The sequence below is a fragment of the Polyergus mexicanus genome, unplaced genomic scaffold, assembly GCF_030449975.1.
Source record: "Polyergus mexicanus isolate NDT 795.1 unplaced genomic scaffold, iyPolMexi1.0 SCAF_9, whole genome shotgun sequence".
Classification (NCBI taxonomy): domain Eukaryota; kingdom Metazoa; phylum Arthropoda; class Insecta; order Hymenoptera; family Formicidae; genus Polyergus; species Polyergus mexicanus.
The window spans coordinates 10,013,999-10,038,568 of record NW_027223329.1 but is presented as its reverse complement, the minus strand read 5'-3'; the positions used below and the strand labels follow the sequence as shown (position 1 = coordinate 10,038,568).

Genomic DNA, 24,570 nt, shown 5'->3' with positions numbered 1-24,570 from the left:
AAGCAGTGGTATCAACGCAGAGTACTGCTCTCTCTCTCTCTCTCGCCCCTTTCTCCCCTTCTTTCTCGCTTTCGTATGAGGTCAGAGGCTCAAGTCGTGTTTTATCAGGGGCCTCTCCGCGTGTTATCGAGTTCTAAAACCATGAGATAAGGTGGAATGATCTATCGCAGATTACATATAGATGAATTGTATATTCAATTAATATAATGCACACAGGGCAAATTATGTAAAATATATATATAAATACATACATACATACATACATACATATATATATATATATATATATATATATATATATATATATATATATATATATATATATATATATATAAGCCATTAGTGTCTTTAAAATATCTGGTTGAGATGTGTACGCGATTTCTGTAAATGCGAAAAAAATTTACTTTGGTTAAAGGTAATACAATGCGGTTGCTTCTTCAGAATGTAAAGCGTTATACATTAAATACACCTGTTAGAGTTGCTTTCGATCGCAGATCCCCGATGTTGTCAGAGAAACGTCTTTGAGCCTCTGCGAAAAATAGACGAATTGTAAGAAAAGGAAACTTATATGCAAAAAATGTAAAGTTTTAGTTTTCAATATTAGAAACTAATTTTTTTAATTCTTGACTCTCTCTTTTATATATATATATTTTTTTTTTTTTTTACTTCTATTCAATTTCAATGCTCGCGAAGAGCAATCGAGGAGTGAGATAAAAGATAAACTGTAATGCCTTAATCTTAGAAGCTAGAATTTCTTTCATAATCATTCAAATTTCCGCCAATCTTACGTGTTTATTTTAATTCTTATCAACATATATTAATCCTTACATATGTATACACAATATATAAAGACAATCGGCAATTAGAAAAGAATCTCATTCTTTAATAAAAATAAAACATTTAAACAAATAGCAGCTAGATAAAAATAATTAAGACTAACAATTTTCAAGCTGTAATTTTATTTCCGTAATTATAACAATTACAATTTTATAATTTCGCAACGGTATATTTAAAATTCTATATGATTATGAAATGGAAAAATAATAATTATATGTTTCAGCTTTCCAAAATTATTACAGTGAAGTATAAATTAATAATATTAGAACGACAAAACATTATTTTTGATTATTATAATTCGCGGATATCCCAATCTAGCAAATCTACAAAGAAAATATCAATACGTTTTCAATTCGCGTGTCTTTTTGAAAAAAAACTTCGCTAGAAGCATGAAAGAAAAAATGAAATTCGCACGAGGCGAATGTTGGACTTATACCGAGCTTAAAATATTTTCTGGTTTAGCTTTTAGCTAATATAAAAAAATTGACGATTTTGTATTAAAATAATGATTCTCACTCGTAATTTGTAAAAAGATGCGGAATAACCTGCATTAGTCCATTGCTCCCAATCACAAAAGAAAGGAGGATCAAATTAGAGAAAATTCAGCAGCGAGATTGATCTACAAATCGGAGATTTATAATTGAATCTCTCAAAAATGTCGAATCTCTCTCTCTTTCTCTCTAATAATTTTCTCTGATTTGTTCGCCTTTTTTTTTTTTACAGAGCAAATATTTAGGAAATTAATAGATACCATAAAATGTTTTATAAACGATTTAGCGGTATAAAAACGCCTCTCTCGGAGATTTTCTCCACAATTTAAGAGCGCGCGCAACTTGTATATATTTTTCTCTTTTCTTTATATATAATTTCTTCTTTCACTATCCTATTATATACTTTTTCTGACGTCGTATTTCTCATATTCCGCTTTTATGAGATTGCGCACGTTTTTACTTCGCTTTACCCTCTTAATTATAAATATGTAAGGGTCCATTGCAACAACGATCTCGCAATTCATGAATTCCGATGAGAAATTTCCTGTTTCTTTCCAAATCACGATTAGTTGTTATAGAGAATGTGTGACCCACATCATTTTTTTCATTAATAATAAAAAGAATTGTTAAGATGAAATATCATACGGCAATTGTCTCGTTTATAGATTATTTGTTTATATTTTCTCGAAGAGAGAGAGAGAGAGAGAGAGAGAGAGAGAATATAACTCACCAGCATGATTTCTCAACTTTTAACATGTTACATATTTATTGATGCTCGTCAGAAAAAACATCTTTTTTTAAATATAAAACTTATAAATCTAATGAAAATTGATTGGAAGAACTTTTGATATTTACAAGACATCCTATAAAAACAAAAATTTTTATTTGATTAGAGCGAAAAGTGAAATCTATTGATGCAAAGGGCCCGAAAAGATTCGCATTATTTGATGCGACATACAGTCTACTGAGGCATCGTGACATATATGATCTTCGATAATTTTAGATTAGTCTTGAATTCGAATGCGTATTGTACGATATTCCTGATTTTACTCTCCGCCTAAGTCGAAGGCGCGCAAACTCGTCAATACACAACGTTGTTAACAACATTGTAGCATATAATTATAAATAATAAAACAAAACGAAATAATAATATTAGAAATGTTATAATGTTATTCAACTCGTTGTTTCACTAGAATGTTATTTTTTCCACCCATAATCTTCTCCCGAACATTAAAAATGTATTAATTTTGTCTCTCATCACCAATCACTTTATAATATAGATTAATATAAAATATACCGCGCAAATTTTCTTACGCGTTTTATTATCCTGTATTAGTAAATGTGTACTTCTAAAATTTTAAATTGTTTCCTATTAAAGCAACGAAATAAATTTATTAAATTTTATGATAAGATTTAGAAATATTTATCACACAATCCACAAACCAAAAAGACGAAGACAGCATTAATTTGTCCTACTTCTAGCAATTATAATTTTCTGCTACTTTTTTGATAGAATAAGATTTTTGTTAACAAGCTTTGGCATAGTCCGTTTTGTCTCATTCTTACATTTTTCAGTCAATTTCAATTTTAAAACAATAACTTCATTTTGCTCAAAAAATATTTTATTTATTAAATTTTCTATATGTATCCTCTCTTCTTAAATGCCATATGTTGTATCATTACTTTGTATAAATAAAGAATTAAATAATTTAAAAATTAGATATTTAAAATACATTATCCTAATTATATACATTTATTTGCATTATCATACATGTTTGTTGCAAGAGTTTTTATCGTAAATGACTACAATTAGTAATGTGTTCATCATTGCTATCGCATAAAATTACAAATGATTAGCTTGATGAAGCCTATATTATTTAGTTGAAACTCTGGTACGTTTATTCCAAGAGAAATTTATTCCATAACTGCGGGGTTTTGGTTCATTCAGATTTGGCTTTTGCACATAATAATCCCAACCCATCTTCTTGCAATGTGCAATTGCCTCCTCCTTGGTTGCAAAGTTGACTTCAATATTTGACATGGGATCTCCACTGAATTAAAAAATTTGTATAAGTACATAAACGCTATTATTATGCAGCAGAATTTTTAATATACAATGTATGTCCCTCAAATATATCTTAATATTTATATCTAATATTAATAATTACCTGGAAGTCCATCCCATCAATGGATTTTCCCAGCGTTCACGTGTATCAAAATCCATCTGCCAAAAGTGAATATTATTTGTTCCAGATTGCATGGCACTCTTGGCAGGCTGATAAATCCGCACTCTGCGTGTTTTAATATGTTCCTCAGGAACACCAGATACATATCCTACATCTTCGTCGGTTACAATAATTGGACTCTTCGAAGCTTGCAAATATTTGGCTTCTTCTTCCGACAGTAAAGCTTCTTGAAGATTCTTACGCTGTGCCATGTCTGGTTTCTTTTCTATTTCTGCGCTTTTACTCGAAAATAATCTGCTCCATCTGCATATAAAAAGAAAAACTTTAGAATTTTATAAATTGTAATCATATTTTTTAGGCAATACTGTATATGAAACTCTAATTAATGTTAACGTTACATATTTACTTGTCATATTTTATTTGCAATTAAAATTTATATATATTATATATTTTCATCAACGGAGAGCTCGACATAAATAAACTGTTATTGATTTACCTCTCTAACGCTATAAAAATGTATAAAATTTCTAACCAGTAAGATTTGTTATAAACAACGTCGTTTTCGTAAACATAAATTATACGATTATTATACCTTTGAAAATTAGAATTTCGATATGTTACATTTCATGATAATATTCGGTCAATTTAATATGTAACGCAACTGTTATGTAAAATTATGAGGTTATGATCTGTTTATCTTTCTATCATATGGAAAAGACATTTGAGAAATATTACAACAGGCTTACCCAAGATTGTTCTTGTTAAGTCCAACCGCACATTGCCGCAGTAATGCGCGGGATGCCATTTTTTCGTTCTGGAAACGTAAATGACAAGTCGAATGCGAAGAGAGATGAGTCAATTTACAACAAAACCACTAAACCAGTTCGTCTTGCAATCGATCAATCGATGTGCGCGCGACAATATTTTGGTGCGATATTTGATTTCCACATAACGTAAAACATTTTCTTCCTCTTTCTTCTTAAAGAAACTAGAATATCAATTTCTTTATGTCATGTATTAATTAATAAATTGCAATTAAAAATCCCAAATAAAAAGAATGTCTTTGTCTATATATATGCAGAAAAGTATATAATTATATACTGACAAATATACACGTCATTTAATCAATGGATTTATCATTCAACTTAATATACAATATAATATTTTTTCTACATGATTCCGAATCATATATAGTAAATCACTTACGATATCTAATTTAATACGGCATCTGTGAAAAAAAATTATCCATTAATATGCTGATAAATATTGTCATGATATAAGATTAACGTGCAGTAATATGCGTATTTTAATAAATTTATCTGAATTATTAGGAAAATATATATTTTGAAGAGGTGAGAAAGTAATGCACTTTATACAAGCAATAATGTATTTAATATGTTTGAAAAATCGCGTCAGAGTTACTAGGAGAATATATTTCGCAAAGAGGTCGCGCGGTAATGCCGTTCACGAGCGATAATATGTCTTAAAGCGTTCGAAAATTCGTTTCTGAATTAACAGGAGAATATATTTCGCGAAGAGGTATGCAGAGAGATTCCCGCGAAAGGAGGTGGGGACTGAATCCGTGGGAGGGCGTAACCGATGGTTAATATACACATTAAGTACTCCACGCTGATTGGTTGGATCGCGCGGCCATTAAAAAAGGGGTGTATTCTATTGACCTACGATCCAACCAATCAGCACAGAGTACTTTATGTATATATATTAGCCATCGGTCACGCCATCTCACGGATTCAGTCTGCACCACTTCTTGCGCCAAGTAGCGCATACCTCTTCGCGAAATATATTCTCCTGTTAACTTCTGGTAATACAAAAACGAATTTTCGAGCGTTTGAGACACATTACCACTCGTGTACGCTATTACCGTGTAACTTCTATACAAAATATGTTCTCCTAATAACTCAAAGGAATTTTCGAGCGTATTAAAAGACACGTATCTTATTGATTGTCAACTCCATCATCAGTATTATTTACTAGCGAATTAAAATAAAATTTCTTCTCGCGGAATCAGTGAGTAACATCAAGCGGATTCTGTCGTTAAAATTGTAAATTTAAAATAGAGCAAATAGATGAATAAAACAAACCGAATCTATGAGAGAGAATAGAATTATATAATAATTTTCCATTATATTTAATTAATTTTATATATAAGAACTATTTACATATATATCTTTTTAATTTCTCAATATTTAAAAACAAGAATAAACTGTTTCTTGTATAAAAAGACTATCACTTTCTCAAATTTTTCATTTATTTACTTAGAAAATCTTAATTTTCCAAGTTCCTAAATATTGTTGTTTTTTTTTTATATTGTTAAATAACTAGATAGTTATCTTATTAAATTTAACTACATATATTTTTATAATCTTTATATGAATTTATATTGCCAATATGTATGCCAATTTGCAATTCGCTTCTCGTTATCGAAAGATCGTGTAATTCATACGTCATGAACGCTCGAAAACGACGATCGATCATCATATAAGCGAGACTTTGACCTACCCTTAATGATATCAGCATAGGATACGTACCGCAGAGGGATGTACGCATGCTCGACGTAATTCGCTCCTTCCCTTCAGGAACTGCATCGCGTAGGGACAATGCCTTACGAGCGACACAGCGGCGGACAAATGCAGCTGGCGTGGGCTCGTCATCCTCTCGGTGCTTTTTGCACGTAATCCGGAATCGAAGACGTTTATACATTTTACACAGAAATGAGGGAAAATGTAAGTAAATATATATTGTATATGAAGCGTGCAAATATATATAAAATGATTGTGAAAATCTCGATATCATTGCGAGAGATATTGTATAATGAATAAGAAAGCGTTTTGTAACGAAATTCGAAGGAGACTTTAATTCAGAGAGAGATAAAAAGATCTGTATATATATTTCTTTACAAACATATTATAATTTTCAGATTGTAAGTTAAAAATTCTTTATAAAGTAGGAATAAATTGATTGAAATAAATCGATTAATAGGAATAAGGGATAATTAATTTTGTACAGAGTATATAAACGATTATAAATATAAATAAAATTGTTTTTGCAGGATAAAGCTGCACTATGTTTCTTATTGATACTTGCGCTATGCGCGAGAGTATATTCGGCTAACGTCAAACACATAATTACCAAGAGAAATTATAGCGATCAAAGTGTAAGAGGCTATCTAGCAGAGGTAAGGTAATAATAAAAATAAGAATTTTATCGTATTATAGAATTGTTCAATTTTTGCGACTATACGCGAGCGAATAAGAGAGAAATGCAAAGAAAGAGGACAAATTTTTTGCCAACGCTTATTAAACAAAATTTTGTAATTTTTCTCGGTTTAATAAAAATTAAGTTAAAAATATATATATATATATAAAATTCTATTAACTTTACTATGACATGTTGCTCATATGTTTACAACAGAAATGTTTTTGTCATTAAATCAACAATTTTATATGATTTATAAATTATATTAATGAAAAGAAAGCAAATAAACCGATTAAAAGTTATTACTTATGTTAATTGAAAAAAATTATATACTTTAATTATTAATATAGTTCAAATGTATAGATTTAGATTGAAGATGAGCATCTTATACACAACAAGCTCCGATGTTTCAGAGGACTTGTTGGTGGAATGAAGTGTGCAAGGAAGAGTTTCACAGTAAGTTTCGATGCCGTTGTCCGAGATGGTCATATTGTCGTGCACCAGGAAGATATTACGACGCTCACTGCAGCATGACACGCACAGGCTACATATGGACCCAACCAGAAACATCGTTGAGCCTCGAAATCGATAAGTAAACGACGTTACGAAAAGCCAACTCTAAAAAAAAAAAAAGAGAACAGGTGAATTAAAAATCTCTGTAAGAATTTATTTTATAATGTTTTATATATATATATAATTTTCTTATAATATAAATTAAAATTTATTTTTCACGATTTCGAATTTATTTTTATAATTCTATCTATTCCTTATTCCCATTACAAATAACGCGAAAACAATTCAGTCCATAATTAAGTGTGTTATGTGCTTTTTAAAATTAATTTAAAAAATAAAATTAATAAATTATATTAGAATTTATTATCAACAAAATCTCGTTAATATTTTATCGGCAATCTTTAGTTTTTATTTGTATTAGATGTATGTATATGATTTAATTATATTGATAAAAAAAGATATCACGCAAAATATTTTTAAATTGATCTCTCATCTCTAATTAATTAATTTTACAAAAATTAATTGTTTTTAATTAATATTAACTCATCCATTTTTACAGGTATGGCAATACAAAGGAAATCAAATTTCTCTCGTTTGAAATCAAAATCGACGATTGTTGGAGTATTCACAGATTGTTTATTCATCGGTTAAAATATGGTATGATTGTCCGAAATGTAATTTTCTATTAGCAACTTTATTTGAGAAGAAAATGGGAACATTGTATAATGTTGAAAGAATGATGTTCGAAAGACTCGAGAGCAATATAATTTATATATTAGCACATCGATGAACACACGCTGCCAAGAATTTACAATATTATTGCGTTATACATAAACTCACGTTGTGATTAATAAAATTCTCTATTAATAAAGTTTTGATGAAGTAATTTGTGGCTCTGGTTCTCACTCATTGTGTCGCAAATATAATTCTCAAATATAATATAAGTTTATTTGATATGTTTTTATTTTATTATATTTTTTATATAAAATTATATATAGTGCTGTGCCAAACAATATACAATATATCTCTATTTAATATATAATAATTTATAAAAACACGTAAAATCCATAATTTATAAAAATATAACTCCAAAATTTTCAAATATGTAGCGAGCCTTTATTTTATAATCATCATGAAAAAAAAATATGAAAATTGATTACTATCAATTATCTAATTTTCACTTATTAGCGGATAGCATCGACGCATATACATATACGTGTCTGTATTAAATATTGTCATATTACCGGGAGTTATTGATTACTCTGCGAACAGAGATAAAAACTCTGACGTCAATGGTTTCCAGGATACGTTATCTAGTGTTCCTTTCCACTTCCCTGGGGATAGTGACCAGGACACCTGCGCGCAAATATCGATTGGCGCCCACCTGTCCGATTGTACCGGCAAGCCCTTTCTCAAGATCCTGGAATAGACACAGTCTGTTTCGAACGATATTGAGTGTAAAAACAGTTTCGTCAGCCATCGTTTGGTATGCAAGATCTTTCTTTTCTTTTATATTAATTATGTTTTCCCTTTTAATTATGTTTTCATATATCTTCAAATAAAATTCCATTTTGTGACATTTTTCGCATTGTTATCAATCCGTAATATTTTTATATAATTGCCTTTGTTTTGACAATATTATTATATTGAATTGATAAAATAATTATTCCGAGATTCAAAGTCTTTGATGTAATCATCGATTCGTAATTGAATTCTCAAACATTCTTGCAACATTTCAAACATTCAAATCGAGGAATTTTCTCATTTATTCGTATGCATCGAGAAAATGATCGATTTCCTCTTATCGTATAATATTTCTTGCTCTCGAAACTAGATTTTAAAGTCATGCTGATGATGTAAACTTGACGAGCGCCTGCGCGTGCTATCGATTTAGCTTCCCGGCCTGGACCTCATCAGCTGCGGAACTTACGAAAGAGAAAAGTGTAACAAGATGACGGATAAACACAATCACTTGCCCCGATTTCTCTTGGTGTTTGCAATAATATTATTTAGGGGCGTTACATCCGATATCGACGATGGTGGTTTCGACGAAAATAATTTCAATAGACTTGATGCCGTTTCCGAGGCTCTTTATCGTCTTTCCCAGGTATGCACTATATATATAATAATAATAATAATAATAATATTATCTTAGTAAATTACTACATTACGATATTTTAGACAATGTTTATATGTGCGCATAAACTTGAAAGATTAATAAACGACATACGTTGTATCTTTATTTTATAATTTAAAGACAAATATCTAAACAAATTTTTAAAAAATTACAACGTCTTTTTTGAGGTTGTAAAAAAGAGAAAATAATATAGCATATTATATATCGTTTTAGAAAACATACCTTTAATTATTAAATTTGCTTTAATTTATGATTATACAATGTATAATTTGATTTATATAAAAGATTTATTGATATTGATATTGTTGGTATTAAAATTGTTTTTTTATTATGAGATATTATATTTTTAAGATTAGCTTCTCTTGTAAAAGGCAATTAAATTGTGATATTTGAATTACATTGTAATGATATGATAATTTCATGATGAATTATTTTCGTTGTCATAGGATCAATTTCCGGAATCCTACAATCATGCACCACTGCGTCCCGTTGAAAATCGTTTGTGGCGAAATCCCGAAAATCTTGGCGAGATTTCTGGAGTCGCTGTGGATCCATCGGGTAATCCCGTGATTTTTCATCGCGGAGATCGAACATGGAATTACAAGTAAGAATCGTAGAATAAATTACCATAATAATAATTAAAAGCGTATAGCAATATAAAAAAGCAAAAAAGAGATTACGCTTTTAAATATATTAAAGAAAAAGAGCAACAATTATATATTACAGAGAATTTTTAAAAAGGATACAAATTATAATATTTTTATATAACAAAAAACAATGGAGTATATATCGTAGATCGTTTTAAAATTTGTTTAAACGAAAAATTCCAATACAATTTTGAAGCTTACTGAAAAATCTAGCTCTCTATGTTCTTGATAAAAGTTATCTGATTTTTTTTTTGAATTTTTAATAAAATATTATGTGATATAAAATAATTATTAAAATAATTATATAAAATAATAATTTCTTTATTAAGAATTTTTAATGCAAAATATTGCCGTGTTCTCTCATTGTAATGCGTCTGATGCGAATTTTCAGAACATTTAACGAAAACGCAGAATATCAAGAAAAATACAAAGGTCCTATTCGTGGTGACACAGTGTTAACATTGGACCCTAAAACCGGCGATATTATTCGCGGTTGGGGAAATCGGACGTTTTATTTACCGCATGGAATTCACATCGATAGGATTGGAAACATATGGCTGACCGATATTGCCCTTCATCAAATATTCAAGGTACGTGGGGAGATCCATAGCAAAGCCTATTTTAAAACACAAACAGTCTTAATAATTATTATAATAATAAAAATAACAGAATCAAATCTCTCACAAATAGTATTGTTAAATAACAAACATTGCATTATAATTATAAGATATTTAAAAGAAGAAATGGCATTAAAGATTTTAATTAAATGTGTTGTAAACATAATTATGCAGAAGCGAATTACATCAAATATATAAACATATTGCAAATTAATACAGAATTTTCGTTACCCAGCAATCGATCTATTAAAACATATTGTAATCGATTCTCGTAACTATTATTATAAAAAAATTAATAAAATCGATTATATTCGTATAAATTATAGTATTCGTCTTCCGGAGTCCTTCAACTGATTCTCGGTCAACGATTCGAGCCTGGAAACGACATGGAACATTTCTGTCAACCAACTTCGGTCGCGGTTTTACCGAGTGGCGAGATCGTCGTCGCTGATGGATATTGCAATAATAGAATAGTACTATTCGACAAAGGGGGCAATCCCAAGTATAGTATTGGCGAACGTACGTTTAATATAATTAATGTTAAAATTAATATTAGAGTCAATCTTAAATTGTTTATACTGATTCTTAAAGGTAGAGAACTTAGACTATAATTAATAACTACAGGTAATATTAATACTACACAAAATAAGTATATAATGGTAATAAAAAGTAAAGGACAAGTGTTCACTGAATAGAATTTAATAGTCTTTAATTTTATATCTTTTCATTATTTAATTTTTCTACTTTTAATAATGTAATTAGAAGAAAATATAATTCTCTCTTTATCTCATGCTTGTAAAATTTTATTTGTATATTAATAAACAAATTGCCTCTGCTAAATCATTCGAAATATTTTAATAAAATTAATGTATTTATACTTTTAGATTGGATTTCTTTAAGAATTCCGCATTCTCTGACGATTTTGCCAAATAAACAAGTGTGCATCGCTGATCGTGAGAATTCGAGGATCGTGTGCTTGGATGTGATATTTTCCGATTTAAATCAAAATCCCGAATCTCCATATTCCATTCGTCATCGACAATTTGGCCGCATATTCAGTATTGCGTCCTACCGTAAGTAAAACTCATGATAAGTACAATGTATGATTAATGATTATTATTATAAATTAGCATTTAATCCTGACTTTAGAATTGTCGCGCATTTCAGATCTAATATATTATCAAATCCAATTCACATACTTAGATTAGATTGAACCCGCAGAAAAAAAAAAATTAACATTACATTAATAAGAAAAATAAAAATCTTCAAATATATTAGCGATATTATAATATGCTGTATTCTATGTCCACATTTTGATACCTTTAAACTGTTCTTTCCAATACATTATTCTTTATTAATTGTATTTAAGATATTTATTAAAAACCAAAGCAGCAAAATCAAAATAATAAAAGTATTATTATTATCAATCATTTTAGGTGGCTTTATTTATGCTGTGAATGGTATGACGTCTAGAAACATACAAATTAAGGGCTTCACTATTGATCCGATAAATCGAAACGTAACAGAAATTTGGGGACCGGAATCTTCAGTAAGTTTTTATGTTTTATATTCGCGATACATGTAATAATTGTGACAAACACATTTATTATAAATATGTTGATTTAATTTAAAACAGATTGCCCCATTCTTTTCTCGTAAAATAAAAGGAGCCATATATTGTATTATATTTGTTTCAGCCTTTTATGATGCCTCATGCCATCGCTGTATGCCCGTATGGTACAGCACTCTATGTATCAGAGATCGGACCCAATAAAATATGGAAATTCGATTTATTTGCAAACTTGACTAATGTAAAGTTAAACGAATAATATAACAAAATATAGCGCCAAAATCTGTCATCTATAATGCTGTATATTATTACCTGATCGTAGAGTAAATCTGAAATCAAATAATTCACAAAAACAGCGAATTCACCTTTTTCATTATCATCTCATTACGTTGCAAATTTTAACGTTGCGTTGAAGTTTTAACAATAATCTTATTTTCAAATCTAGTACAGTAGATATAATATATATTAGGTAACATATATAAATATATTTTATCATTTAGATATATATGTATATGTGCGTGTGTGTGTATATATTTTTTTAAATTCTTTATACATAATAATTTTTTACCGTTGTTCTCTACTTAAAATTTTATAACATAGATAAAAAAAAAATAAATATAATTATTCGAGAAAACTATTTGAGATTGTTTGTTACTGCACACAATAATGTTTAGCATTCATATCTCGTGTTGTTCAATTTCGTATCCTGATGGTGACTGATTTTGTTTCAATAACAATAATAGCACCCCGAAGTCACGGACCTAAATATCGATTACAATGTGTTAAAACTTTTTAATGCTTCCATGATAATTTATTAAAATCAATGCTTATGCGTAAACTGAGGATGATATGAAACTTGACAATGCGATAATTAACCAAATTATCATCATCTAATTTATATTGACATTGTATGCGATGTTTACATATTGACGCTTTACAATATATGTACAAATGCGTATATGTGTTTCCGTGTGGGTATATAATAATATCTTATACAGCAGATGTGAGAAAGAAAAAGTACATGCACTTTGATATAGATTATTCTATAATTGAGATATAAAAATAATATTCATGGAGTTATATTATTTAATATATATAAAATTCGATCGTATATATAACTATTTATATTTAATTCATGAACTAAAAACAAAGTTTTCGCGTCGCTTTATCAACTTATATTTTCAAAAACCAAATAAGATAGTATATGAAAAAACAAATTTTCTTCGATGTATTTCGCAATAAAAATATTTACGTGACTCGTATGCTTATGACTTCATAATTCATTACAGAAAGAGTAAAAACCTTAATAGAATATATTACACAAAACTACATATATTGTTCATCCTTCTTCACTTATGATATGACAAATTTGATAATCTTACTTTATTGCTCACATTTAGCTATTCGTTATTACTTATTGTCACTTATTTATATAAAATTAATTATTTTAAACTAAATTATCTCAAATTATTACAGCTTAGTCAATTTTCACTCCACTACAACACATGCTAGTCATTGTGACAGTGAAACCCTCGAGCATTAAGTGTGTTGACAGATTCGTAATATTTTCTTCTGATGCATATGGCGGCAACAGAATGTATACATATCTTCCACCAAAACTTGTGAGTTTTCCCATAAAACCATATCTCTTCGTAATCGCGCAAATAATATCCAATTTTGGATGCGACAATCTCAAGTCGCGAAGAATTTCTTGATTTAACATAATACAGATCTGCAAAGCATTAAAAAATCGAAATTAAGAAATATATACGGTTACCAACAAATAATAATATATATTTGACATTGTTGTAAGCACATCTATTCAAAAATGCGCAACAAAGTAATATCAAAAGTCGCAAAAAAAAGCTTACGTTCAATGCTGCGTATTTTTCCTGTAATTGATATAAATTGTCTCTATGAATATTATTAATTTCAGCAAGATTACTAAAAGCCTGCTTTGATAATGTATTCAATATATTAAAAACGATGTTTACGGAAGTGGGATAAGAGGATCTCATTTCCGCTAATCTCTTCATCTGTTCTCTCTTATTTGGGCAAATTTTCGAGTCGATCAGCAGGATCTTCATTTTTGGCACATTCAGTTTACGGATTTTAATAGTAAGTCTTGCCGAGTTATAGTAAAATCTTAATATTCGACCGTATGAGCACACGTCATGGTCGAGTTCGAGTACATAGTTTTGTATTAATTCCTCGCATTTCAGAGCGTATATGGAGATTTTTTCTAAATCATCATGATTAAATGCGCCGTCAACATTTCTCTGCAGACGCGCCCAATGTAGAAAGGCCGCTGCGAGACATACCGTGAACGATGTCGAACTGCCAAGACCAGCGCGCATTGCTAATTGCGTGGTCAAGTGCATGCGAAAAGGTTTTATATCAAATATCTCTTGATTAGCGATGTATATAAACAGGAAAAAGAATGTTTGTAAGCTAAATTTCTGCGCGTATGTCCTCCACATACCGTTTAATGTGATAAAATATTGCACTCGCCTGAGCAACCAAATATTATCATACAGGAACAGATCAGTCTCGTCATCATAAAAGAAAAAGTTTAAAATCGAATTTAAAGATAAGTTCAAGTTTAAATCGACATCGGGGAACTCTATCTTGATGATATCTCTATTATTATCGATTATTTCGCAAAATTTCAGCCTAGTTCGAAGATCTACGCTGGCTGCCACAATATTTTTTCCATACATGGCCAAAGGTTCCCCGTATAAAATCATTTTGCCTGGCGCAGAAACTTGAAATTTAATCATTTTCAATTTTTTAGTGTTACGTTTATTTTTTTAGGAAGAAAAACTTGTACTCTCCAAAAAGTCTAATAAACGTTGTAATCGCAGAAAATTAAATCTGAGCACTGTAGTTCTTATATTTATATGTGTAACGTGAAAAAGATCATCGAGATTGTAGATATTTGTCGCTCCTTTTCGTTTTATATTAACTAGAAATACGTCAGTTATGTGTGACAAAAATATAATTTATCGATATGTTATCGAATTTTTATTCTGTACAAAAAAATGTACTTACAATTCAGTCAAATTCAAATTTTTGTTCTTTCCCGTTGTTTTCTATTTGTCGTTAACAAAAGTCATAAATTATCTTTGTTTCTATTTTCAAGGCTCCACATACAATATATAAAAAAGATCTGAATAATAGATACTTTTTTTAACTATTAAAATTTTATAATATCGATAAGAAAAAGAATCGAAAGGATGAAAATTATTCGAGAATATTCGTTTCTACACAAAACACTCTTTATACTTGGTCTTGTTTTCGTGTCTTCATCACGACTGATTTCGTCTCGATAATAATAGCGCTCCGAAGCCGTGAACCTAAACATCGACTACAAAGTCAAATTTTTTTAATATACTTTAATAAGAAATTATTCGAACTTATATATATTTAAATCTTACGCGTATGTATAATCTAAAAATTATATATCCCTTACAATATAATAGTAAACAAATCGTTATTATCTTATTTGCATTGGCACAATTTATATGATATTTACATATTGACGTTTTATAGTTTATACAGCACATGGTATAAATACGCCTATATTTTCCTACATTATGCGAGTGTAATATTTTATATAGCAAAATACAAAAAAAAAAAAAAAATTCTTTGACGCAGATTATTTTATAATTGAAGTATAAAGTAAAATATAATGTAAGGTAAAATGTAATATAAGATAAAATATATAATATAAGGTAAAATATAATATAAAGTAAAATAGTATTCGCATGTCAAATTATATCATTTTATATAATTCGATTATATAATTTTGACGAAGAGAATAAGCAGCGCTGCCCTTGTTATTTTCTAGATTGCATTACGTAAAACTTAATTCGTCTAACAATAAGTAAGATCATACATGTCATTAACTTGAGAATCAAAATCCGGGAAAGGATGGTAATACTTCTTTTCATTAATTTTTTGTATCTTGAATATATGTATATAGACAAAGATTCAGGCTGCAAAACTTAACTATAAAACAAAAAACGTGAATTAAAAAAATAATGTCTCGATCAATTTCTATTATCGGATTCAAATGAATGGCGTAGCAAAAAAATTAATTTTTTTTTCAAATTTTACAAATTGAAATATTTGCAATGATTCCTCGCTTACGATTTCATAATTCGATACGATATTATCGAAAGGGAAAAGAAACTTTAAGTTAAACGAAAAAAAAAAAAAATATAAAAAATATATTAAATAAAATATAAATTAAAATATATAAAACTATAATGAAATTCATAATCTTACTATACATTATTCGCGCTTAGTTTAATTAATCATATTGTTTAATTATTTTTATACAACTTTAACATACCTCGTCAAGTCTCACCCCGCTACAACATATTTTGGTCATGTGGAAATTAAAACCTAGTCTCGTTAATTGGTCGCAAAGTCTAGTAGTACGTTCTGTTTGAATATTTGGCGGCAACAGAATTAATGCGTATCTAGCTCCAACACCTGTGAGTTTTCCTGCGAATCCATGAGCTTTCGCAATTGTATAAATAATATCAAAATTTTGATTTGACAGATTCAAGTAATGCAACATGTCTTGATTCAAGGTGATGTTAATCTGCAAAGTATTCATAAATCTAAGCGGATGATAATATATTCGAGATTCTTATAAAAATTGTACAAAAGCGTTACTATATATGCGATAAAGTAATTCGCAAAGAAATGAAACAAGACTTACTTGTAACGCTTCATATAAACTGTGTAGTCTTTGTAAATTGTTATTTCTGTGACAATTTCCTATTTCACGAAGTGTTGTAGCAACTTCCTGCGATATATTGTCGATCGTATCCAAAATGCGATCGACGGCGTTACCGTATAAATGTTTCGCCTCGGCCATTTGTCTTATCTGTTCGCTCTTTTGTTGAGAAATTTTTGAATCGATTAGCAAAATATTCAAGTCTGGCACGTCTATGGGTGTAAAATTGTCGTTTAGCAGTTCTTTATATTGAAATATTATTCCTCGGCCGAACGTGCACACGTCGTGATCAATGTTGAACACATAGTTCTGTATAACTTCTTCGCACTGCATAGCGTATTCCGAGATAGTTTCTAAATCCCGAGTATTAAATGAATTATGGTCACCTTTCTGCAGACGCGCCCACTGTAGAAAGCACGCCGCGAGACATACCGCGAACGATGTCGAACTGCCAAGACCAGCGCCCATTGTTAATTGCGTGGTCAAATGCACGTAACAAGATTTTATATCGAGTGCCTCGTGGTGAGCGATGAACAAAAGCAGGAAAAGGAATGTTTGTATACTAAATCTCTGCGGAAATGTTCTCCACATACCGTTTAAGGTGATGAAATATTGTATGTGTCTAAGGAACAGGATATTGTCATTAATTATATTATTATAATCTGAGGAGGAAAGGAAATTTTGGATATGTTCTAAAGGCATATTTATCAATAGACCGACATCAGGCATGTTTATCTCAATGACGTCACTGGTTGTTTCGTAAAACTTGAGCGTGGTTCGAAGATTTATGCCGGCGGCCACAACTTTTTTTCCATACATCACCGTATGCTCTCCGCTTAAAATAATCTTACCCGGTGCTGAAATTTTGAATGTAATCATACTTTTTGCCAATAAAAATCTCTACACCGCGAAAAGATCGACGTTAGCGTTGATCGTAAAAATTTATATCCAGTCCGTAGCTCCGGGAGATAGTTATTAGAACCGTAAGAAATATGTTTATATGTATATAACACCGGTGATGAAGATCACCGAGATAATATTTTTGTCGCTCCTTTTCGTTTTATATATAAAATTGAAAGTGCGTAACGTTAGTTACGTGTGATAAAAATAACTTCTCTCATCGATACTTCTTTATCGAATTATATCGATACATTTAAAAAAATCCGCTAAGATTCCATCAGATTCGAATTCCTTTCAATTATTTTTGTTCTTAGCAAAATAGCCGAATTGTTCGTCACAATCTATCTTCGCTTCTTCTTTCCAGGCTCCGTGTACAAAAGTTTGAACACGTTTACTATTGAACTATTAAAACTTTCACAAACTAAAACAAAAGAGAAGCTATACCCACATAAAATGAAAGTTATTTGAGAACGTTTGTTACCGCACGACAGTGTTTATATTTCGTGTTGTACAAGCCGCGTCTCGATTATGACTGATTTCGTCTCACAGGTAATAACAATTCCGAATATACGAGCCAAAATATTGACTACAAAAGTCGAAGCTTTGAAAGCTTTAACGGGGCGATGCGTAGAGTCGCGGACTGACAATCGTCAGGTTCTAGATTCAATTCCACTCGGGTCCTATATTCCCACATAATTACGCATACAAAGATATACTCTGATGCCAATTGTTATATAATTAAAATATATACTAGTTGTATATACATAATTTTAATAGCGCTGTCGTTTTATAAATCGCTTTAATTCGATTAAATAAAATGTGTCAACTCCGGCTCGAAAGTCAAAATTCGGGGCAAAATGATGTATGAAATTAATATTTTTTATTAATTATATATTAATTTATTAATTTTCCTTATATATAGATAAAATTTTAATTTATAAAATACATAGATAAAGGCAAAAATATAAACAATTAATTTTTTCGGGCCTTATCCTATCTTTTGATTTCATAACTCAATACGGTATCAGTCAGAGACTAAGAATTTTTAATAACAGAATACATTTTGAGATACAACTATAGTATATATTAGTCATTATTAGTCATTGTGATATTGAAACCCTATAAAAATATCTGCTTTTCAAGAAAATTGATGTAACGTTGAACATACATTATCACGAAACAACGTTTATGTTTCCCCGTGTTATATCGTTTCGTTTCTTGATCGTAACTCGATGATTTTATCTCAATAATATAACAGCGTTGCGAAGAACTAGATATTACGATTACAATAATAATGCTTTTTAATGCTTTAATCAAAAGTCATTCAAACTTATACATAATTATATTTATACATAATCAAAAAACAATCAAATGTATTATTTGCAATCAAATTATCATGTGTTCTGTATAAGTGCTATCTTTATTATTTTATAGATCGCATTGATCGCGTTAAGCTTTCGACAAAAAACTACTTGTTCCTTTTTCTTCACTTAAAATACTACAGTAATTAAGCTAATAATCTCACTTTTTTTTACATTTATTATTAATTATTATTTACTTATTATTTACTTATTTATATAATTATAGGTGATCATTATAATCATGAATGGTCACTCCATTAGGACTCATGCTGGTAATCGTACTATGAAAACCCTCTGCCATTAAGTGTGTCGAAAGATTCTCAATTAATACTTCTGGAATGTCCGGTGGTAGCAGGATGTATACAAATCTACCAAATCCTGTAAGTTTGCCCGCAAATCCACATTCTCTTGCAATAGAGCAAATAATATCCAATTCCGGATACGACATATTTAATTTAGATAGTAAAGATTGATTCACTTGAATGGCGGTCTGTAAAGAAATCTAAATTAAGAAACGATATTATTTCTATCAGATATAATTATATACTTGCAAATTTTTTAAATTACGCTATATACAAAAGTATGTAACGAATATCGTTGTTCGCGAAGAAACGAAAATATATACCTGTAATGCTGTGAACGAATTTTCTAATTGAAGTGAATTGTGATTTATGTAGTTAATTCTTATTTCCAGAAGCTTTTTACAAAATCGTTTTGATATCTCATCAATTTTTTCTAAAATTGAGTTGACGGACTCGGGATAAGAATATTTCAGTTCCGCCATTCGCTTTATTTGTTCGTGCTTACTCTGATGAATTCTCGAATCGATCAATAGAATCTTCATTCTTGGCATATATATGGTATGATTTGAAAAATAATGATTGTTCGTGTTCATATATCTTATATTTATATTGCCAAATGAGCACGCGCCGCTATTGATCGCGAACATATAGTTCTGTACCATTTCCTCGTACTGCAAAACGTAACGCAAAATCGTCTTCAATTCATTTAATTCAAACGCATCGTGAGCACCTCTCTGCAAACGCGCCCAATGTAGAAAGCATGCCGCGAGACATACCGCGAACGATGTCGAACTGCCAAGACCAGCGCCCATTGTTAATTGCGTGGTCAAGCGCACGTGAAAAGGTTTCATATCGAGTTCCTCGTTATGAGCGATGTACAAAAGCAGAAAAAAAAATGTTTGTAAGCTAAATCTCTGCGGATGCGTTTTCCACATACCGTTTAAGGTGATGAAGTATTCCACGTTTCTAAGGCACGAGATCTTATTCAGATTCAAGTAGATTAAATTATTAGAAAACAAATGTTGAACTAGTTGCCAAGATAAATTCAACGATATGTCAATATCGGGAAACTCTATCTTAATAATGTTTCTTGGATCATCGATTAATTCGACAAATTTAAGCGTGGTACGAAGATCTAAACCGGCCATCACGCCACGTTTTCCATATAGCATCGCGTGCTCTCCGCTTAAGATGATACTACCCGGTGCGGAAATTTGAAATTGGATCATCTTTTTTATACAAATAAAATTATCCGCTCTTCAAATATATTCATGCAACTTTGAACAGTAGAACGCAGAAAATTAATTTTCCGTGTCGTAGCTCTTATATAGACATTTATTAGAGTTACGAAAAATATATTCACATAACGCAAAGAAGATCGAAAGATAATATTTGTCGCCTCTTTCCGTTCTATATAAGTTATAAATACATAATATCAATTATAATATATATGACAAAAATAACTTATCATCAATGCTTGTTATCAAATCGATATGCATACACGAGGCATATACTTAAATTCAATCGGTTTCTCGTTTTTTGCTCTTGTTTTTGTTATCAGCAGATGAATGGTAAATTGATTTTTTCCTTCAAGATTCTACACACAAGATTGAATGATACATTTTTAATTTTTAACTTTTTATATCATAGAGATCGTAGACAAATGAAAGAAGGACCATGCATAATGAAAATTAATCGAAAATGTTCGTTACCGTACACAAGACAATGTTTAACTTCGTGTTGTATTATTCCGTATCTCAATCGTTACTGATTTGATCTGAATATCATAACAAAATTTTCCAAAGTCATGATTCTAAATATAAACTGTGTCAAATTTTTTCAACGCTTCAATAAAAAGTCATTATATGTTTTTATATACCATTTATGAAATTAATATGTTATAAACTATGTAATAATTGATTAAGTACATATGTACCTATAGTGTGTAGCTATTTATTAATCCATAAATTAAAAAAAACTTTTGATATGTTTTATTGCTACGCATGTCTTGATACAAGAGGGAAGGAATAATGTCGTTTGATCAATCTATACTTTCAAAATGAGATGGCGTACAAAGCAAATTCTTTTTACAATAAAAATATTAAAAATGGCCCATCGCGTCCAATTTCGTAATTCGATATGACTTTAATAAGGAGGATCAGAAATTTTAAATAATAATATATATATCATATTATATAAAATTATATATTTTGTTCGTTTTTTTCATTACTTATATTCTTGCATTTAAATCGCTAACGGTACTATATATGTTGTTCTCATTTATAGTTAATACTTAGATAATTATATAAATTATAGAAATTATTTTAATCTTCAATCCTCACTCCATTGCAACACATGACGGTCCCTGAGACAATGAAATTTTCTGCCTTTAAGTGTTGGATAAGACCCAAAATACGTTCTTTCGCATTCGTAAGATCCGGTGGCGGCAAAATATATGCATAGCCACCAGAACCTGTGAGTTTTCCCGCGAATCCATAATGTTGCGCAATCAAACAAATGATATTCAATTTCGGATGTGACAAACCTAGATAACACAGCATCTGTTGATGTAATTGAATGAAGATCTGCAAAGAGAGTATTAATCTAAATTAAAAAATGATACATACCAGCGAATAATTCATCCGCTTGAAATTTTCATAAATGCAACTGCCTAAAAATACATAACAAAATAATATTAAAAATTGCAAAAAAAAAAAAACACTTACGCTTAATGCTGTGTACGATTGTTGTGATTGAAGAAAATTTCCATTTCTATAATTATTATTAACTGCAACAAGCATACAACAAATCTTATTTGATACTCGATCGAGTTTATTCAAAACGATATTGACAGTCGAGGGAAAATAATGCTTCATCTCCGCCATTTGATTGATCTGCTCATTCTTATTCTGACGAAATTTCGAATTGATCAACAGAATATTCATTTCTGATGGTATATTTATAATCTTAGTATCATGGAGTTGTTGACCTCCGTATCGAAATCTTATTATTTTACCATACGTGCATATATCGGAATCGTTCTGGACTATAAAGTTTTGTAAAACTTCTTTGCAGCACGAAGCGTATTTCGAAATCTGAGCTAATTCAAACGAACTGAATTTATTATTGCTGATACCTTTCTGCAGACGTGCCCAATGTAAAAAGCATGCCGCGAGACATACCGCGAACGATGTCGAACTGCCAAGGCCAGCGCCTATTGGTAATTTCGTGGTCAAGTGCACGCGAAAGGGTTTTATAACGATCTTTTCGTGATGAGCGATGTACAAAAGCAGGAAAAAGAATGTTTGTAAGCTAAATCTCTGCGGGTATGTTTTCCACAAACCGTTTGAAGTAATAAAGTATTGCACATCTCTAAGCAATTGGGCATTGTCCTCAACGACGTGGATGAAATTATCGTCAGAAATGAATCTTAGAACCAATGCTAAAGGTATGTTCAACCCTAAACCGATATCAGGGAATTTTATATTAATAATATTTCTTGCATCATTATTTAATTCGTAGAATTCAAGTGTGGTACGACGATCTATGCTGGCTAGCACAATCTCTTTTCCATATATCGAGGTATGCTCTCCGCATAAGGCAATCCTCCCCGGGGCAGAAATTTTGAACTTAATCATCCTTTTTTATGTGAATAAAAATGTTTCTAAAAAAAAAAAAAAAAAAAAAATGTAATGTTGAACAGCAGAGTATGGAAAATTAAATTTGCGTGCCTTATAAATATTTGTTAAAATGTCGAATAATGAATAATGAGATAAGATTTGTTCGTTTTGTTTGCACGCTTTTTACATTCAGATTTTTTAACTTTTTCCTCTTCTTCATCCGAATATATATTTATCTCGTTTTAAGAACGAAGGATTCTAGAGAGCGCGAGTAAAATAAACGGATCTAATTTATTTGTTGCTTCTTGCGTTTTATATAAGTTATAGAGACGCATAATATCAGTTATCTATGACATAGGTAATTCATTATCAATACGTTATTAAATTTATATTCATACCAAAAAAGGAGATTTAGATTCAATTAGATCCTCGTTTCCTGTATTTCTGTTGTTAGCAAAATAAACGTAAAAATGGTCTTCGTTTCTTAATCCTTTCAAGGCTCGACACACGAAAGATTGAGAATGATACGTTCTTAATTATTAAATCGTTATATCATAGACAAAAGAGAGACAACGGATAATGAAAATTATTCGAAAACGTTCGTTATCACACGAAAACAGTGTTTAACTTTGTGTTGTATTATTCCGCGTCTCAGTCGTGACTGATTTCGTCTCAACACAATAACAGCGCTCTGAAACAACGATCTCAAATATGTAAACTATAATGGCAAATATATCCTCTTTTTCTCTTATATTGACGTGTGTTTATATAAGAAAAATAATAAGAATATAATTAAAAAATAATTTTTACATTGTTTTTTTAGAAAAATTAAAAATATTTTTCTTATTATTTTCTCTGTTTAAATGAACTAAAAAAAAATATATATTTATATATATAAGAGAGAAATAGAGCTATATGCATATATACTTTATATATGTATAATTAAATATATTTATACATAATTATATCTGGATTATTTCCTAAGTATTATTAACACGAACCGTAAATGCAGGAAAAATATATTCAATTAAATATAATGAAAAATTACTACACAAATTCATCGATTCGGCTATGTATCATTCATCTATTTACCGCTTCGAATTTATAATCTCATCATCAGGACCTGCTTGATATCCATTAGCGAAATCCGCGAGAAAAATCTATCCATTAATTCTGATAAATGTCGCCTAATTCAGTTCATGTGTCATATAATACGCGTCTTTTAATACGCTCGAAAATTCGTCTGAGTTATTAGGAGAACATATTTCTCGAAGAGGTAAGCTAGAGATAAATTTGTCGATCCGTCCTGCCCTCTGGATAGCGATGATGTAACTTTCCCTCCGAATGTCACGACATCACACATCACGAACCTTTTCACGTTTTTACCCCTAGGGAAAAGTTAGGGGAAAGTACGACTACTGCT

General features: G+C 30.1%; 7 protein-coding genes across 8 annotated transcripts; 2 read left to right on the top strand and 5 right to left on the bottom strand.

The window, feature by feature from the left end:
* Positions 1-3,066: 3,066 nt before the first annotated feature.
* Positions 3,067-4,418, bottom strand: Nd-18 (NADH:ubiquinone oxidoreductase subunit 18). 2 transcript variants are annotated; one of them, XM_070301088.1, is made up of 3 exons: positions 4,107-4,193; positions 3,497-3,817; positions 3,067-3,379 (listed from the first exon to the last, which is right to left on the bottom strand). In XM_070301088.1, exons 2-3 carry the CDS (start codon positions 3,763-3,765, stop codon positions 3,202-3,204), a joined length of 447 nt encoding a protein of 148 aa, XP_070157189.1. In that variant the 5' UTR covers positions 3,766-3,817; positions 4,107-4,193; the 3' UTR covers positions 3,067-3,201. The 2 variants fall into 2 exon arrangements, with proteins under 2 accessions (XP_070157189.1, XP_070157188.1); XM_070301087.1 differs by lacking the exon at positions 4,107-4,193 and adding an exon at positions 4,261-4,418 and having other exon boundaries at positions 3,068-3,379.
* A 1,700-nt stretch (positions 4,419-6,118) lies between these two features.
* On the top strand, positions 6,119-8,059 carry LOC138936046 (uncharacterized). The gene is made up of 4 exons (XM_070301089.1): positions 6,119-6,258; positions 6,585-6,710; positions 7,144-7,371; positions 7,803-8,059. The coding sequence occupies exons 1-3, from the start codon at positions 6,247-6,249 to the stop codon at positions 7,324-7,326; spliced, it is 321 nt and encodes a 106-aa protein (XP_070157190.1). The 5' UTR covers positions 6,119-6,246; the 3' UTR covers positions 7,327-7,371; positions 7,803-8,059.
* Positions 8,060-8,560: 501 nt separating this feature from the next.
* LOC138936127 (peptidyl-alpha-hydroxyglycine alpha-amidating lyase 2-like) lies at positions 8,561-12,568 on the top strand. The gene is made up of 8 exons (XM_070301245.1): positions 8,561-8,729; positions 9,078-9,350; positions 9,827-9,984; positions 10,419-10,617; positions 10,971-11,163; positions 11,529-11,717; positions 12,081-12,193; positions 12,342-12,568. The coding sequence occupies exons 2-8, from the start codon at positions 9,195-9,197 to the stop codon at positions 12,471-12,473; spliced, it is 1,140 nt and encodes a 379-aa protein (XP_070157346.1). The 5' UTR covers positions 8,561-8,729; positions 9,078-9,194; the 3' UTR covers positions 12,474-12,568.
* Positions 12,569-13,660: 1,092 nt separating this feature from the next.
* LOC138936297 (mevalonate kinase-like) lies at positions 13,661-15,316 on the bottom strand. Its single transcript, XM_070301572.1, has 3 exons — positions 15,266-15,316; positions 14,086-15,179; positions 13,661-13,946 (listed from the first exon to the last, which is right to left on the bottom strand). The coding sequence occupies exons 2-3, from the start codon at positions 14,992-14,994 to the stop codon at positions 13,692-13,694; spliced, it is 1,164 nt and encodes a 387-aa protein (XP_070157673.1). The 5' UTR covers positions 14,995-15,179; positions 15,266-15,316; the 3' UTR covers positions 13,661-13,691.
* Positions 15,317-16,207: 891 nt separating this feature from the next.
* Positions 16,208-17,843, bottom strand: LOC138936720 (mevalonate kinase-like). The gene is made up of 3 exons (XM_070302333.1): positions 16,947-17,843; positions 16,572-16,826; positions 16,208-16,225 (listed from the first exon to the last, which is right to left on the bottom strand). The coding sequence occupies exons 1-3, from the start codon at positions 17,841-17,843 to the stop codon at positions 16,208-16,210; spliced, it is 1,170 nt and encodes a 389-aa protein (XP_070158434.1).
* Positions 17,844-19,445: 1,602 nt separating this feature from the next.
* LOC138936719 (uncharacterized) lies at positions 19,446-20,756 on the bottom strand. Its single transcript, XM_070302332.1, has 2 exons — positions 19,851-20,756; positions 19,446-19,715 (listed from the first exon to the last, which is right to left on the bottom strand). The coding sequence occupies exons 1-2, from the start codon at positions 20,754-20,756 to the stop codon at positions 19,446-19,448; spliced, it is 1,176 nt and encodes a 391-aa protein (XP_070158433.1).
* A 1,095-nt stretch (positions 20,757-21,851) lies between these two features.
* LOC138936718 (mevalonate kinase-like) lies at positions 21,852-23,165 on the bottom strand. The gene is made up of 2 exons (XM_070302331.1): positions 22,254-23,165; positions 21,852-22,112 (listed from the first exon to the last, which is right to left on the bottom strand). The coding sequence occupies exons 1-2, from the start codon at positions 23,163-23,165 to the stop codon at positions 21,852-21,854; spliced, it is 1,173 nt and encodes a 390-aa protein (XP_070158432.1).
* Between the last annotated feature and the right edge of the window lie 1,405 nt (positions 23,166-24,570).